The sequence below is a fragment of the Anomaloglossus baeobatrachus genome, chromosome 11 (genome assembly GCF_048569485.1).
Source record: "Anomaloglossus baeobatrachus isolate aAnoBae1 chromosome 11, aAnoBae1.hap1, whole genome shotgun sequence".
In the NCBI taxonomy this organism is placed as follows: Eukaryota; Metazoa; Chordata; class Amphibia; order Anura; family Aromobatidae; genus Anomaloglossus; species Anomaloglossus baeobatrachus.
Genome location: NC_134363.1, coordinates 192,770,761 through 192,785,147, shown reverse-complemented (window position 1 = coordinate 192,785,147; position 14,387 = coordinate 192,770,761). Strand labels below are relative to the sequence as shown.

Genomic DNA, 14,387 nt, shown 5'->3' with positions numbered 1-14,387 from the left:
GAGTCCCCGGGGCACTGTGTGAGACCCCGTGGCACTGTGTGAGATCCTGTGGCACTGTGTGAGTCCCCGTGGCACTGTGTGAGATCCTGTGGCACTGTGTGAGTCCCCGGGGCACTGTGTGAGACCCTGTGGCACTGTGTGAGTCCCCGGGGCACTGTGTGAGACCCCGTGGGGCACTGTGTGAGACCCCGTGGCACTGTGTGAGTCCCCGGGGCACTGTGTGAGACCCCGTGGCACTGTGTGAGATCCTGTGGCACTGTGTGAGATCCTGTGGCACTGTGTGAGTCCCCGGGGCACTGTGTGAGACACCGTGGCACTGTGTGAGATCCTGTGGCACTGTGTGAGTCCCCGGGGCACTGTGTGAGACCCCGGGGCACTGTGTGAGACCCTGTGGCACTGTGTGAGACCCCGGGGCACTGTGTGAGACCCTGTGGCACTGTGGGAGACCCCGTGGGGCACTGTGTGAGACGCCGGGCACTGCTTGAGACCCCGTGGCACTGTGTGAGTCCCCGGGGCACTGTGTGAGACCCCGTGGCACTGTGTGAGTCCCTGGGGCACTGTGTGAGACCCCGTGGGGCACTGTGTGAGTCCCCGGGGCACTGTGTGAGATCCTGTGGCACTGTGTGAGTCCCCGTGGCACTGTGTGAGACCCCGTGGCACTGTGTGAGATCCCGTGGCACTGTGTGAGATCCCGTGGCACTGTGTGAGTCCCCGGGGCACTGTGTGAGACCCCGGGGCACTGTGTGAGACCCTGTGGCACTGTGTGAGTCCCCGGCGCACTGTGTGAGACCCTGTGGCACTGTGTGAGACCCCGGGGCACTGTGTGAGACCCTGTGGCACTGTGTGAGTCCCCGGGGCACTGTGTGAGACCCCGTGGCACTGTGTGAGACCCCGTGGCACTGTGTGAGACCCCGTGGCACTGTGTGAGACCCCGTGGCACTGTGTGAGACCCTGTGGCACTGTGTGAGACCCCGGGGCACTGTGTGAGACCCCGGGGCACTGTGTGAGACCCTGTGGCACTGTGGGAGACCCCGTGGGGCACTGTGTGAGACCCCGGGCACTGTGTGAGACCCTGTGGCACTGTGTGAGACCCCGGGGCACTGTGTGAGCCATCAGTCCCTCCAGATCGTACACTGACATTAGACCTGCTGCCTCTCACTACTCGGCCGTGTGAATATCACGGCACTAACCTGAGGTTTTGCTCCCGATCTCCAGGGATCGGTGGCCACCGATTGTCTGATGAATGGGAGCCATGCAGCCCTGCATTTCCCCCTTTTTACTTCCCCAGTAATCCAGGGGTCGCAGATGTTGGACCCATTGATGTTCTGCAGTGACGTCATTAATCCTGGAGTCACACATGAAGGGTTTTTTTTTCCATCCACTTCTGGACCGAGCTTCGCAAACTGCATGAAGCCCGAATGACGAGACCCCAGAATTAGGTGTGAGCGGAAGCCGCTGAATCTCTGAGAATAGGGAAGTGTGCCCCTGATGCGCGTCACTCCACATGCGGACAGATCTCCTTCACTCGGAGGCCCCGGATGGTGTCGTTCTGTGTTGTCAGTCTCTTCTCACTGTACTAACACCGGGGTGACGGAGCGCTCCAGCCACTGCCTCACAACACACACCGGGGCGACGGAGCGCTCCAGCCACTGCCTCACAACACACACTGAGGTGACGGAGCGCTCCAGCCACTGCCTCACAACACACACCGGGGTGACGGAGCGCTCCAGCCACTGCCTCACAACACACACCGGGGTGACGGAGCGCTCCAGCCACTGCCTCACAACACACACCGGGGTGACGGAGCGCTCCAGCCACTGTCTCACAACACACACCGGGGCGACGGAGCGCTCCAGCCACTGCCTCACAACACACACCGGGATGACGGAGCGCTCCAGCCACTGCCTCAGGACACACACCGGGGCGACGGAGCGCTTCAGCCACTGCTTCACAACACACACCGGGGCAACGGAGCGCTCCAGCCACTGCCTCACAACACACACCGGGGTGACTGAGCGCTCCAGCCACTGCCTCACGACACACACCGGGGTGACGGAGCACTGCAGCCGCTGCCTCGGGACACACACCGGGGTGACGGAGCGCTCCAGCCACTGCCTCACAACACACACCGGGGTGACGGAGCGCTCCAGCCACTGCCTCAGGACACACACCGGGGTGATGGAGCGCTCCAGCCGCTGCCTCACAACACACCGGGGTGACGGAGCGCTCCAGCCACTGCCTCGGGACACACCTGTGCTGTTTTGTTTCGGAGTTCTGCTCCTGAGCGCTGTTGTCCCGTCTCTGTGTTGTCTGTAGATGTTTTTTCTGGGTGTCGTCTTTTGCTCGTTCCATTAATGTCAGTAAATGATCTGATTGTGAAGTAAAGTACAGTAGGAAAGGATAACGTTGTGCTTTGCTTGTTTGCTTTTTAATCCTTTGTTGTGTTCCCTCCAGTCTCCCCTGCACATGGAATGAGGCCGGCGTCCTGGAGCTACTTCCCCCCCTGTACGGTCATGTCTTCTCTCTCTCCCTTCCCCTCTCTCTCTATAATGCGTTTGCTACAATACACAGGGTAAGGCCAGCTGCCGCATGTAGAGGGCACATTCAGAGGCAGGAGGCAAGATCCCGGCTTGTAGACACTGCCGCCTCCTCACCTGCCAGGTCCTGTTACTGACGCACACAGACCCCATGGAGCCTGATAGACACTGCCGCCTCCTCACCTGCCAGGTCCTGTTACTGACGCACACAGACCCCATGGAGCCTGATAGACACTGCCGCCTCCTCACCTGCCAGGTCCTGTTACTGACGCACACAGACCCCATGGAGCCTGATAGACACTGCCGCCTCCTCACCTGCCAGGTCCTGTTACTGACACACACAGACCCCATGGAGCCTGATAGACACTGCCGCCTCCTCACCTGCCAGGTCCTGTTACTGACGCACACAGACCCCATGGAGCCTGATAGACACTGCCGCCTCCTCACCTGCCAGGTCCTGTTACTGACGCACACAGACCCCATGGAGCCTGATAGACACTGCCGCCTCCTCACCTGCCAGGTCCTGTTACTGACGCACACAGACCCCATGGAGCCTGATAGACACTGCCGCCTCCTCACCTGCCAGGTCCTGTTACTGACACACACAGGCCCCATGGAGCCTGATAGACACTGCCGCCTCCTCACCTGCCAGGTCCTGTTACTGACGCACACAGACCCCATGGAGCCTGATAGACACTGCCGCCTCCTCACCTGCCAGGTCCTGTTACTGACACACACAGACCCCATGGAGCCTGATAGACACCGCCGTCATCACTTATTACATACGGCAATGATTAGGAGGGCAGCTTGTCCAGATGATTGATCATTAGTCCCCCCCGTCCTGGTACTGTACATTAGTAGCCCACCTGAGAGATGGCCATAGCTTCGTACACTGGGCAGGGATGGGCCCACCTCAGGCACATACACCATATGGCATCACTCGGGGCACACCGCCGGGGCTGTCCTCACCTTCATGTCCTCAATCTGTCTCTCGGCTTTTCTTCATGTTCATTGTCCTTCACAATCTCATGTGTCTTCCCTCTCCCCACACAATCGCAGACTTGGAGATGGATAGTGTAAGGCCAGGGCCAGCATGCGCTTCTGAGGGTCCCAGCCCCTACAAGCTCAGCTCAGGTATCGCTTCCATTATGTTCTTGTATCTCTACAAGCCGCCCCTGTGCCGCAGAGTCCTGGGGGCTTCATCTAGACCCTGCCTCCATCCCCCACTCATCCAGGTGCAGTCATATATAGCATGTACCTGAATCCCCCCGCTATGATGTCAGCTGGATCTGATGGACATATGGAGGACGCGTCTCCCGCAGGACTCTGGACAGGGCTGGCTTTCTAACACTGATGTAGTTCTAGAAGTAGAATTTATACTAACAAATATCCATGGACAGGAGAACCTCGTCTGCCACTGTCCTCCCGTCTGTCCCTGTGTATGTGATCTGCCCTGGAAATGTCCCATATGAGAAATGAGCGTGATAAATGCACGGAGCTATCCACATCCACACTGCGTCACAGAGCAGGACCCCGATCTCATCCATGGGGAGCCATGGTCCCAGCACAGACCCGTACTGGTGCCGGAAATTACTGGCCTGCCTCCCTCTCCGACGCCACTTATAAAAATATTCAGTTCAGAATCATCCACTGCATACCATATATCTACTAAGAAGGGCAATAATGCGGATACCCAAGAACCCGGGGAAACTGTCAGCATGGCACATAATGGAAACCAACATCAAAGGCAACCGAAGAGAAACAAAGGTGCTTTGTGTTCCCATTGGAGAGGTATAGGGTTAATCTGAGGGGTTCATTGAGCTGGTGTCCTGCACATTGTATGGAGGGGAGGTAGGAATGTCAGGCATCTGCCATCAGTATAGTCAGGAGGGCAGGCAGACTGATCAGTAAGCAGAGCCGGCCTGCCTGCGGTTACAGAGGTCCTCTGTTATGGCCATACAGCAGGGAGGGTGCGGTGTGCATAGAGGACAGAGCCAGACAGCAGCCGGCTGAAAGGCAGCAGCCGAGGAGGAGCAAGCCCCTGAGCCGAGGAGGAGCAAGCACCTGAGCCGAGGAGGAGCAAGCCCCTGAGCCGAGGAGGAGCAAGCACCTGAGCCGAGGAGGAGCAAGCCCCTGAGCCGAGGAGGAGCAAGCCCCTGAGCCGAGGAGGAGCAAGCCCCTGAGCCGAGGAGGAGCAAGCACCTGAGCCGAGGAGGAGCAAGCACCTGAGCCGAGGTGTGACTGCAGCCAGAGCCGAGTGCAGCTGAGAAACAGGAACATGCTGTGGAAGTGATCAGTCCGGCACAGGGGAGCCGCTGGGTGGGTGCGAGGTCGGTGCAGTAATACAGAGCTGGGGGCAGCGTAGAAGAGCCCCTCCGTCATTCCCAGTTATACAAAAGGAAAGCCACTGGTGAAAGTCTGAGCTATAGACGAGACACTTCACCTGTTGGACTCTGGTCACAAAGGTCCAGGTAAGAACAGGCAGTGAGTGTGAAGACGATTCCAAGTGGCTGGGAAGGAGCCTCACTTATTGTTCTGACTAGGTAAGAAAAGATATGGATGAGAGGTGGGCACGGGCGAGAGATGGGCACGGGAGCAGGCGAGAAGTGGAAGCAGTGGGAGCGGGCGAGAGGTGGACATGGGAGCAGGCGAGAAGTGGAAGCAGTGGGAGCGGGCGAGAGGTGGACATGGGAGCAGGCGAGAAGTGGAAGCAGTGGGAGCGGGCGAGAGGTGGACATGGGAGCAGGCGAGAAGTGGGAGCGGGCGAGAGGTGGACATGGGAGCAGGCGAGAAGTGGAAGCAGTGGGAGCGGACGAGAGGTGGAAGCAGTGGGAGCGGGCGAGAGATGGGCACGGGAGCAGGCGAGAAGTGGAAGCAGTGGGAGCGGGCGAGAGGTGGACATGGGAGCAGGCGAGAAGTGGAAGCAGTGGGAGCGGGCGAGAGATGGGCACGGGAGCAGGCGAGAGGTGGAAGCAGTGGGAGCGGGCGAGAGATGGGCACGAGAGCAGGCGAGAAGTGGAAGCAGTGGGAGCGGGCGAGAGGTGGAAGGAGTGGGAGCGGGCGAGAGATGGGCACGGGAGCAGGCGAGAAGTGGAAGCAGTGGGAGCGGGCGAGAGGTGGACATGGGAGCGGGTGAGAAGTGGAAGCAGTGGGAGCGGGCGAGAGGTGGACATGGGAGCAGGCGAGAAGTGGAAGCAGTGGGAGCGGGCGAGAGATGGACATGGGAGCAGGCGAGAAGTGGAAGCAGTGGGAGCGGGCGAGAGGTGGACATGGGAGCAGGCGAGAAGTGGAAGCAGTGGGAGCGGGCGAGAGATGGGCACGGGAGCAGGCGAGAAGTGGAAGCAGTGGGAGCGGGCGAGAGATGGGCACGGGAGCAGGTGAGAAGTGGAAGCAGTGGGAGCGGGCGAGAGGTGGAAGCAGTGGGAGCGGGCGAGAGATGGGCATGGGAGCGGGCGAGAGGTGGGCACGGGAGCAGGCGAAAGCAGTGGGAGCGGGCGAGAGATGGGCATGGGAGCGGGCGAGAGGTGGAAGCAGTGGGAGCGGGCGAGAGATGGGCACGGGAGCAGGCGAGAGGTGGAAGCAGTAGGAGCGGGCGAGAGATGGGCACGGAAGCAGGTGAGAGGTGGAAGCAGTGGGAGCGGGCGAGAGATGGGCACGGGAGCAGGCGAGAAGTGGAAGCAGTGGGAGCGGGCGAGAGATGGGCACGGGAGCAGGCGAGAAGTGGAAGCAGTGGGAGCGGGCGAGAGATGGGCACGGGAGCAGGCGAGAAGTGGAAGCAGTGGGAGCGGGCGAGAGGTGGACATGGGAGCGGGCGAGAGGTGGACATGGGAGCGGGCGAGAGGTGGACATGGGAGCAGGCGAGAAGTGGGAGCGGGCGAGAGGTGGACATGGGAGCAGGCGAGAAGTGGAAGCAGTGGGAGCGGGCGAGAGGTGGAAGCAGTGGGAGCGGGCGAGAGATGGGCACGGGAGCAGGCGAGAAGTGGAAGCAGTGGGAGCGGGCGAGAGGTGGACATGGGAGCAGGCGAGAAGTGGAAGCAGTGGGAGCGGGCGAGAGGTGGAAGCAGTGGGAGCGGGCGAGAGATGGGCACGGGAGCAGGCGAGAGGTGGAAGCAGTGGGAGCGGGCGAGAGATGGGCACGAGAGCAGGCGAGAAGTGGAAGCAGTGGGAGCGGGCGAGAGGTGGAAGGAGTGGGAGCGGGCGAGAGATGGGCACGGGAGCAGGCGAGAAGTGGAAGCAGTGGGAGCGGGCGAGAGGTGGACATGGGAGCGGGTGAGAAGTGGAAGCAGTGGGAGCGGGCGAGAGGTGGACATGGGAGCAGGCGAGAAGTGGAAGCAGTGGGAGCGGGCGAGAGATGGACATGGGAGCAGGCGAGAAGTGGAAGCAGTGGGAGCGGGCGAGAGATGGACATGGGAGCAGGCGAGAAGTGGAAGCAGTGGGAGCGGGCGAGAGGTGGACATGGGAGCAGGCGAGAAGTGGAAGCAGTGGGAGCGGGCGAGAGATGGACATGGGAGCAGGCGAGAAGTGGAAGCAGTGGGAGCGGGCGAGAGGTGGGCACGGGAGCAGGCGAGAAGTGGAAGCAGTGGGAGCGGGCGAGAGATGGGCACGGGAGCAGGCGAGAGATGGACATGGGAGCAGGCGAAAGCAGTGGGAGCGGGCGAGAGATGGGCATGGGAGCGGGCGAGAGGTGGAAGCAGTGGGAGCGGGCGAGAGATGGGCACGGGAGCAGGCGAGAGGTGGAAGCAGTAGGAGCGGGCGAGAGATGGGCACGGAAGCAGGTGAGAGGTGGAAGCAGTGGGAGCGGGCGAGAGATGGGCACGGGAGCAGGCGAGAAGTGGAAGCAGAGGGAGCGGGCGAGAGATGGGCATGGGAGCGGGCGAGAGGTGGAAGCAGTGGGAGCGGGCGAGAGATGGGCACGGGAGCAGGCGAGAGGTGGAAGCAGTAGGAGCGGGCGAGAGATGGGCACGGAAGCAGGTGAGAGGTGGAAGCAGTGGGAGCGGGCGAGAGATGGGCACGGGAGCAGGCGAGAAGTGGAAGCAGAGGGAGCGGGCGAGAGATGGGCATGGGAGCGGGCGAGAGGTGGAAGCAGTGGGAGCGGGCGAGAGATGGGCACGGGAGCAGGCGAGAGGTGGAAGCAGTAGGAGCGGGCGAGAGATGGGCACGGAAGCAGGCGAGAGGTGGAAGCAGTGGGAGCTGGCGAGAGATGGGCACGGGAGCAGGCGAGAAGTGGAAGCAGTGGGAGCGGGCGAGAGATGGGCACGGGAGCAGGCGAGAAGTGGAAGCAGTGGGAGCGGGCGAGAGGTGGACATGGGAGCGGGCGAGAGGTGGACATGGGAGCGGGCGAGAGATGGACATGGGAGCGGGCGAGAGGTGGACATGGGAGCGGGCGAGAGGTGGACATGGGAGCGGGCGAGAGGTGGACATGGGAGCGGGCGAGAGGTGGACATGGGAGCGGGCGAGAGGTGGACATGGGAGCGGGCGAGAGGTGGACATGGGAGCGGGTACTTTCCAGGACAGTTCTGGACCCTAATGATCTGGTGCGTTCTGATGACCGTTCTGGATATCTGGTTCCTGTGGACAGAGGATTTCTTGGGTTTGGGTCTTGATATATATTTTTGGACTGTGTAGACCTCGTATCTCCAGAAGCTGTGGAGACTTTTGGTGCTGGGTTGTAATACACTGATTGGTGCAGGTGATGTGCAGCTCTCAGGGATCCTCTGATTGTCAGCTCTTGCGGTTGTGGTCAGCGCTCGGCGTGGTCTCTTGCACCGTGGTGCATTGTCCGGTGCAGATCTGGATCGTGCTGCGGATATAGATGAGATTATTGTATGTATGCTGTGCACGTTGGGCAGGATTCCCGGAGTGAGGACGGAGTGGTGCCGGCGTCAGTGATGGCAGCTGCGGGGCCGATCCTTTCCTGTGGAGCCGGCGCTGACCTGCAATGGATTTATCAGAATTCTCACACTTTTATGGCACATTTAAAGGGACGGAGGTTACTTGCTTGGCCCAAATTATTAGTAAATGAATGGTGCAGCCTATACCATGGCAAGTCTGCAGACCTGACCTCCGGTGCGACCCTCCTCCACAGATAAACTGGGGCCGTTGTTTTTGTGTCCGCCTCTGTCAGGTGATCAGATGTCAGGTGATGAGCGGTAAATACAGAGGCACCAAGGACAAGCTCCTCCAGCAATAAGCCTAATTACACAGACAGCAAAAAACAAAGAGGCAGCACAGATAAGAGGCGGCAGCAGGGTACAGGCATGGCGGCATTGCCGGGTACATAGTGCAGCAGGGTACAGGCATGGCGGCATTGCCGGGTACATAGGGCAGCAGGGTACAGGCATGGCGGCATTGCCGGGTACATAGTGCAGCAGGGTACAGGCATGGCGGCATTGCCGGGTACATAGGGCAGCAGGGTACAGGCATGGCGGCATTGCCGGGTACATAGGGCAACAGGGTACAGGCATGGCGGCATTGCCGGGTACATAGGGCAGCAGGGTACAGGCATGGCGGCATTGCCGGGTACATAGGGCAGCAGGGTACAGGCATGGCGGCATTGCCGGGTACATAGTGCAGCAGGGTACAGGCATGGCGGCATTGCTGGGTACATAGTGCAGCAGGGTACAGGCATGGCGGCATTGCCGGGTACATAGGGCAGCAGGGTACAGGCATGGCGGCATTGCTGGGTACATAGTGCAGCAGGGTACAGGCATGGCGGCATTGCTGGGTACATAGTGCAGCAGGGTACAGGCATGGCGGCATTGCTGGGTACATAGGGCAGCAGGGTACAGGCATGGCGGCATTGCTGGGTACATAGTGCAGCAGGGTACAGGCATGGCGGCATTGCCGGGTACATAGGGCAGCAGGGTACAGGCATGGCGGCATTGCTGGGTACATAGTGCAGCAGGGTACAGGCATGGCGGCATTGCTGGGTACATAGGGCAACAGGGTACAGGCATGGCGGCATTGCCGGGTACATAGTGCAGCAGGGTACAGGCATGGCGGCATTGCTGGGTACATAGGGCAGCAGGGTACAGGCATGGCGGCATTGCTGGGTACATAGGGCAGCAGGGTACAGGCATGGCGGCATTGCTGGGTACATAGTGCAGCAGGGTACAGGCATGGCGGCATTGCTGGGTACATAGGGCAGCAGGGTACAGGCATGGCGGCATTGCCGGGTACATAGTGCAGCAGGGTACAGGCATGGCGGCATTGCCGGGTACATAGGGCAACAGGGTACAGGCATGGCGGCATTGCTGGGTACATAGGGCAGCAGGGTACAGGCATGGCGGCATTGCTGGGTACATAGGGCAGCAGGGTACAGGCATGGCGGCATTGCCGGGTACATAGTGCAGCAGGGTACAGGCATGGCGGCATTGCTGGGTACATAGGGCAACAGGGTACAGGCATGGCGGCATTGCCGGGTACATAGTGCAGCAGGGTACAGGCATGGCGGCATTGCCGGGTACATAGTGCAGCAGGGTACAGGCATGGCGGCATTGCTGGGTACATAGGGCAACAGGGTACAGGCATGGCGGCATTGCTGGGTACATAGGGCAGCAGGGTACAGGCATGGCGGCATTGCTGGGTACATAGGGCAGCAGGGTACAGGCATGGCGGAATTGCTGGGTACATAGGGCAGCAGGGTACAGGCATGGCGGCGTTGCCGGGTACATAGGGCAGCAGGGTACAGGCATGGCGGCGTTGCCGGCTACATAGGGCAGCAGGGTACAGGCATGGCGGCATTGCTAGGTACATAGGGCAGCAGGGTACAGGCATGGCGGCATTGCTGGGTACATAGTGCAGCAGGGTACAGGCATGGCGGCATTGCCGGGTACATAGGGCAGCAGGGTACAGGCATGGCGGCGATGCCGGGTACATAGGGCAGCAGGGTACAGGCATGGCTGCATTGCTGGGTACATAGGGCAGCAGGGTACAGGCATGGCGGCATTGCCGGGTATATAGGGCAGCAGGGTACAGGCATGGCGGCATTGCTGGGTACATAGGGCAGCAGGGTACAGGCATGGCTGCATTGCTGGGTACATAGGGCAGCAGGGTACAGGCATGGCGGCATTGCTGGGTACATAGGGCAGCAGGGTACAGGCATGGCTGCATTGCTGGGTACATAGGGCAGCAGGGTACAGGCATGGCGGCATTGCCGGGTATATAGGGCAGCAGGGTACAGGCATGGCGGCGTTGCCGGGTACATAGGACAGCAGGGTACAGGCATGGCTGCATTGCTGGGTATATAGGGCAGCAGGGTACAGGCATGGCGGCATTGCTGGGTACATAGGGCAGCAGGGTACAGGCATGGCTGCATTGCTGGGTACATAGGGCAGCAGGGTACAGGCATGGCGGCATTGCCGGGTATATAGGGCAGCAGGGTACAGGCATGGCGGCGTTGCCGGGTACATAGGACAGCAGGGTACAGGCATGGCGGCATTGCCGGGTACATAGTGCAGCAGGGTACAGGCATGGCGGCATTGCCGGGTACATAGGGCAACAGGGTACAGGCATGGCGGCATTGCCGGGTACATAGGGCAGCAGGGTACAGGCATGGCGGCATTGCCGGGTACATAGTGCAGCAGGGTACAGGCATGGCGGCATTGCCGGGTACATAGTGCAGCAGGGTACAGGCATGGCGGCATTGCTGGGTACATAGTGCAGCAGGGTACAGGCATGGCGGCATTGCCGGGTACATAGGGCAGCAGGGTACAGGCATGGCGGCATTGCTGGGTACATAGTGCAGCAGGGTACAGGCATGGCGGCATTGCTGGGTACATAGTGCAGCAGGGTACAGGCATGGCGGCATTGCTGGGTACATAGGGCAGCAGGGTACAGGCATGGCGGCATTGCTGGGTACATAGTGCAGCAGGGTACAGGCATGGCGGCATTGCCGGGTACATAGGGCAGCAGGGTACAGGCATGGCGGCATTGCTGGGTACATAGTGCAGCAGGGTACAGGCATGGCGGCATTGCTGGGTACATAGGGCAACAGGGTACAGGCATGGCGGCATTGCCGGGTACATAGTGCAGCAGGGTACAGGCATGGCGGCATTGCTGGGTACATAGGGCAGCAGGGTACAGGCATGGCGGCATTGCTGGGTACATAGGGCAGCAGGGTACAGGCATGGCGGCATTGCTGGGTACATAGTGCAGCAGGGTACAGGCATGGCGGAATTGCTGGGTACATAGGGCAGCAGGGTACAGGCATGGCGGCGTTGCCGGGTACATAGGGCAGCAGGGTACAGGCATGGCGGCGTTGCCGGCTACATAGGGCAGCAGGGTACAGGCATGGCGGCATTGCTAGGTACATAGGGCAGCAGGGTACAGGCATGGCGGCATTGCTGGGTACATAGTGCAGCAGGGTACAGGCATGGCGGCATTGCCGGGTACATAGGGCAGCAGGGTACAGGCATGGCGGCGATGCCGGGTACATAGGGCAGCAGGGTACAGGCATGGCGGCGTTGCCGGGTACATAGGGCAGCAGGGTACAGGCATGGCGGCGTTGCCGGGTACATAGGGCAGCAGGGTACAGGCATGGCGGCATTGCCGGGTACATAGGGCAGCAGGGTACAGGCATGGCGGCATTGCCGGGTATATAGGGCAGCAGGGTACAGGCATGGCTGCATTGCTGGGTACATAGGGCAGCAGGGTACAGGCATGGCGGCATTGCCGGGTATATAGGGCAGCAGGGTACAGGCATGGCGGCGTTGCCGGGTACATAGGACAGCAGGGTACAGGCATGGCGGCATTGCCGGGTACATAGAGCAGCAGGGTACTGGCATGGCGGCATTGCCGGGTACATAGGGCAGCAGGGTACTGGCATGGCGGCATTGCCGGGTATATAGGGCAGCAGGGTACTGGCATGGCGGCATTGCCGGGTACATAGGGCAGCAGGGTACTGGCATGGCGGCATTGCCGGGTATATAGGGCAGCAGGGTACAGGCATGGCGGCATTGCCGGGTACATAGGGCAGCAGGGTACTGGCATGGCGGCATTGCCGGGTACATAGGGCAGCAGTCCTATATGTGTAATACCGGAGAATACGGCTCTGCACGGCGACCTACCCCATCTGGAAGCCTCCATCATCTGCTTTAGATCTTTATTATACTGCGCAGGGTGAAGATATTATCTCGTATTGCCCGATGGAAACCATCAGCAAGTTGCAGTGTCTAGATCTGTTCTTATGTCAGCGTTCACCACTTTTTGCACATGATGGCGTTCGGCTATAAATGGGCCATGCGTCCGCAGTCCACAAAGCCACTGCAGGAATAGCCCTTGAGTGTAGACATCACTCCTAACATGACCTATTGGCATTCACTATCCTGCTTGTTGACAGTTTCCAGGTAGTAGTGCGATATTTTCTGTAATGAGGATTGTTCCTTTTGCGATGTTTCTGGAGGGGTGGTCGGTCCCGGGTCCCGTGTGCCGCTGCTCCGACCTCCTGGTAATGAGCGTGTTGGTCTTCATTATAGTAATTGGCAGTGACATGCTTGGGGTCGCCTCCTGCTCTGTGCATTGTACCCAGGCTGAGCTTGGGTAATGAATGGATTTGGAAAGCTCTGAATGCTGGTTGTCTTCCTCCATGTGCAGTGTGCGGCCATCAGAGATATCCCTGATTCACCCAATAATGAGATGTGCCGGCTCCTGCAATCATTCACTCTTTATAAACTGATCCATAATGGGGGTGTTGTCCATTCATCCGCACAATGTCTGTCTGTGTCTGCAACATTCCAGGGCAATTGTGTTTGTTTTTTAACTAATGTGGATTTCATACTTTGTGCGCAGTGTCCCGGAAACACGGCAAGCTCATCACATTCCTCCGGACCTTCATGAAGTCCAGACCCAGCAAGCAGAAGCTGAAGCAGCGAGGGATCCTGAGGGAGCGAGTGTTCGGCTGCGACCTCGGCGAGCATCTGCTGAACTCCGGCCAGGATGGTAAGACCCCGGGGGGGATGCATTGCTCCAGTCTCAGGGTGGGGGTGGGCTTCATCCCTCCCAGTGTGGCTTCACTCTCATGTACATGATGAACAGGTTGTGCAGGAATGCTGCGAGCTCAGCCGGTGGGACAACGCTCAGATTACCTGCTCTCTCCAGGAAAACCGCACTAAGGGTACCTTCACACTTAGCGATGCAGCAGCGATCCGACCAGCGATCTGACCTGGTCAGGATCGCTGCTGCATCGCTACATGGTCGCTGGTGAGCTGTCAAACAGGCAGATCTCACCAGCGACCACTGAACAGCCCCCAGCCAGCAGCGACGTGCAAGCGACGCTGCGCTTGCACGGAGCCGCCGTCTGGAAGCTGCGGAGACTGGTAACTAAGGTAAACATCGGGTATGGTTACCCGATGTTTACATTAGTTACCAGTGTGAGCAGGGAGCAGGGAGCCGCGCACACTGAGCGCTGGCTCCTTGCTCTCCTAGCTACAGTACACATCGGGTTAATTAACCCGATGTGTAATGCAGCTACATGTGCAGAGAGCAGGGAGCCGCGCACACTGCTTAGCGCTGGCTCCTTGCTCTCCTAGCTGCTGTACACATCGGGTTAATTAACCCGATGTGTACAGCAGCTACATGTGCAGAGAGCCGGAGCCGGCACTGGCAGCGTGAGAGCTGCAGAGGCTGGTAACTAAGGTAAATATCGGGTAACCACCTTGGTTACCCGATGTTTATCTTGGATACAGCTTACCTCAGCTGTCAGACGCCGGCTCCTGCTCCCTGCTCGCTTCATTTGTCGCTCTCTTGCTGTCACACACAGCGATCTGTGTGTCACAGCAGGAGAGCGGCTTTGAAGAAAACGAACCAGGGCTGTGTGTAACGAGCAGCGATCTCGCAGCAGGGGCCAGATCG

The 14,387-nt window shown here is 59.9% G+C and overlaps 1 protein-coding gene across 9 annotated transcripts in view; it reads left to right on the top strand.

Annotated features, from left to right (window-relative positions):
- ARHGAP32 (Rho GTPase activating protein 32) overlaps nucleotides 1–14,387 on the top strand; it is a 300,910-nt gene that overhangs the window by 236,328 nt on the left and 50,195 nt on the right. For 4 of the 9 annotated variants that reach the window (XM_075327856.1, XM_075327861.1, XM_075327859.1 and 1 more), the window contains 3 exons: nucleotides 2,455–2,505; nucleotides 3,597–3,671; nucleotides 13,326–13,475. In XM_075327856.1, the coding sequence (XP_075183971.1) occupies nucleotides 2,455–2,505; nucleotides 3,597–3,671; nucleotides 13,326–13,475 (276 nt within the window). The other 5 variants (XM_075327858.1, XM_075327857.1, XM_075327855.1 and 2 more) reach the window with 4 other exon arrangements.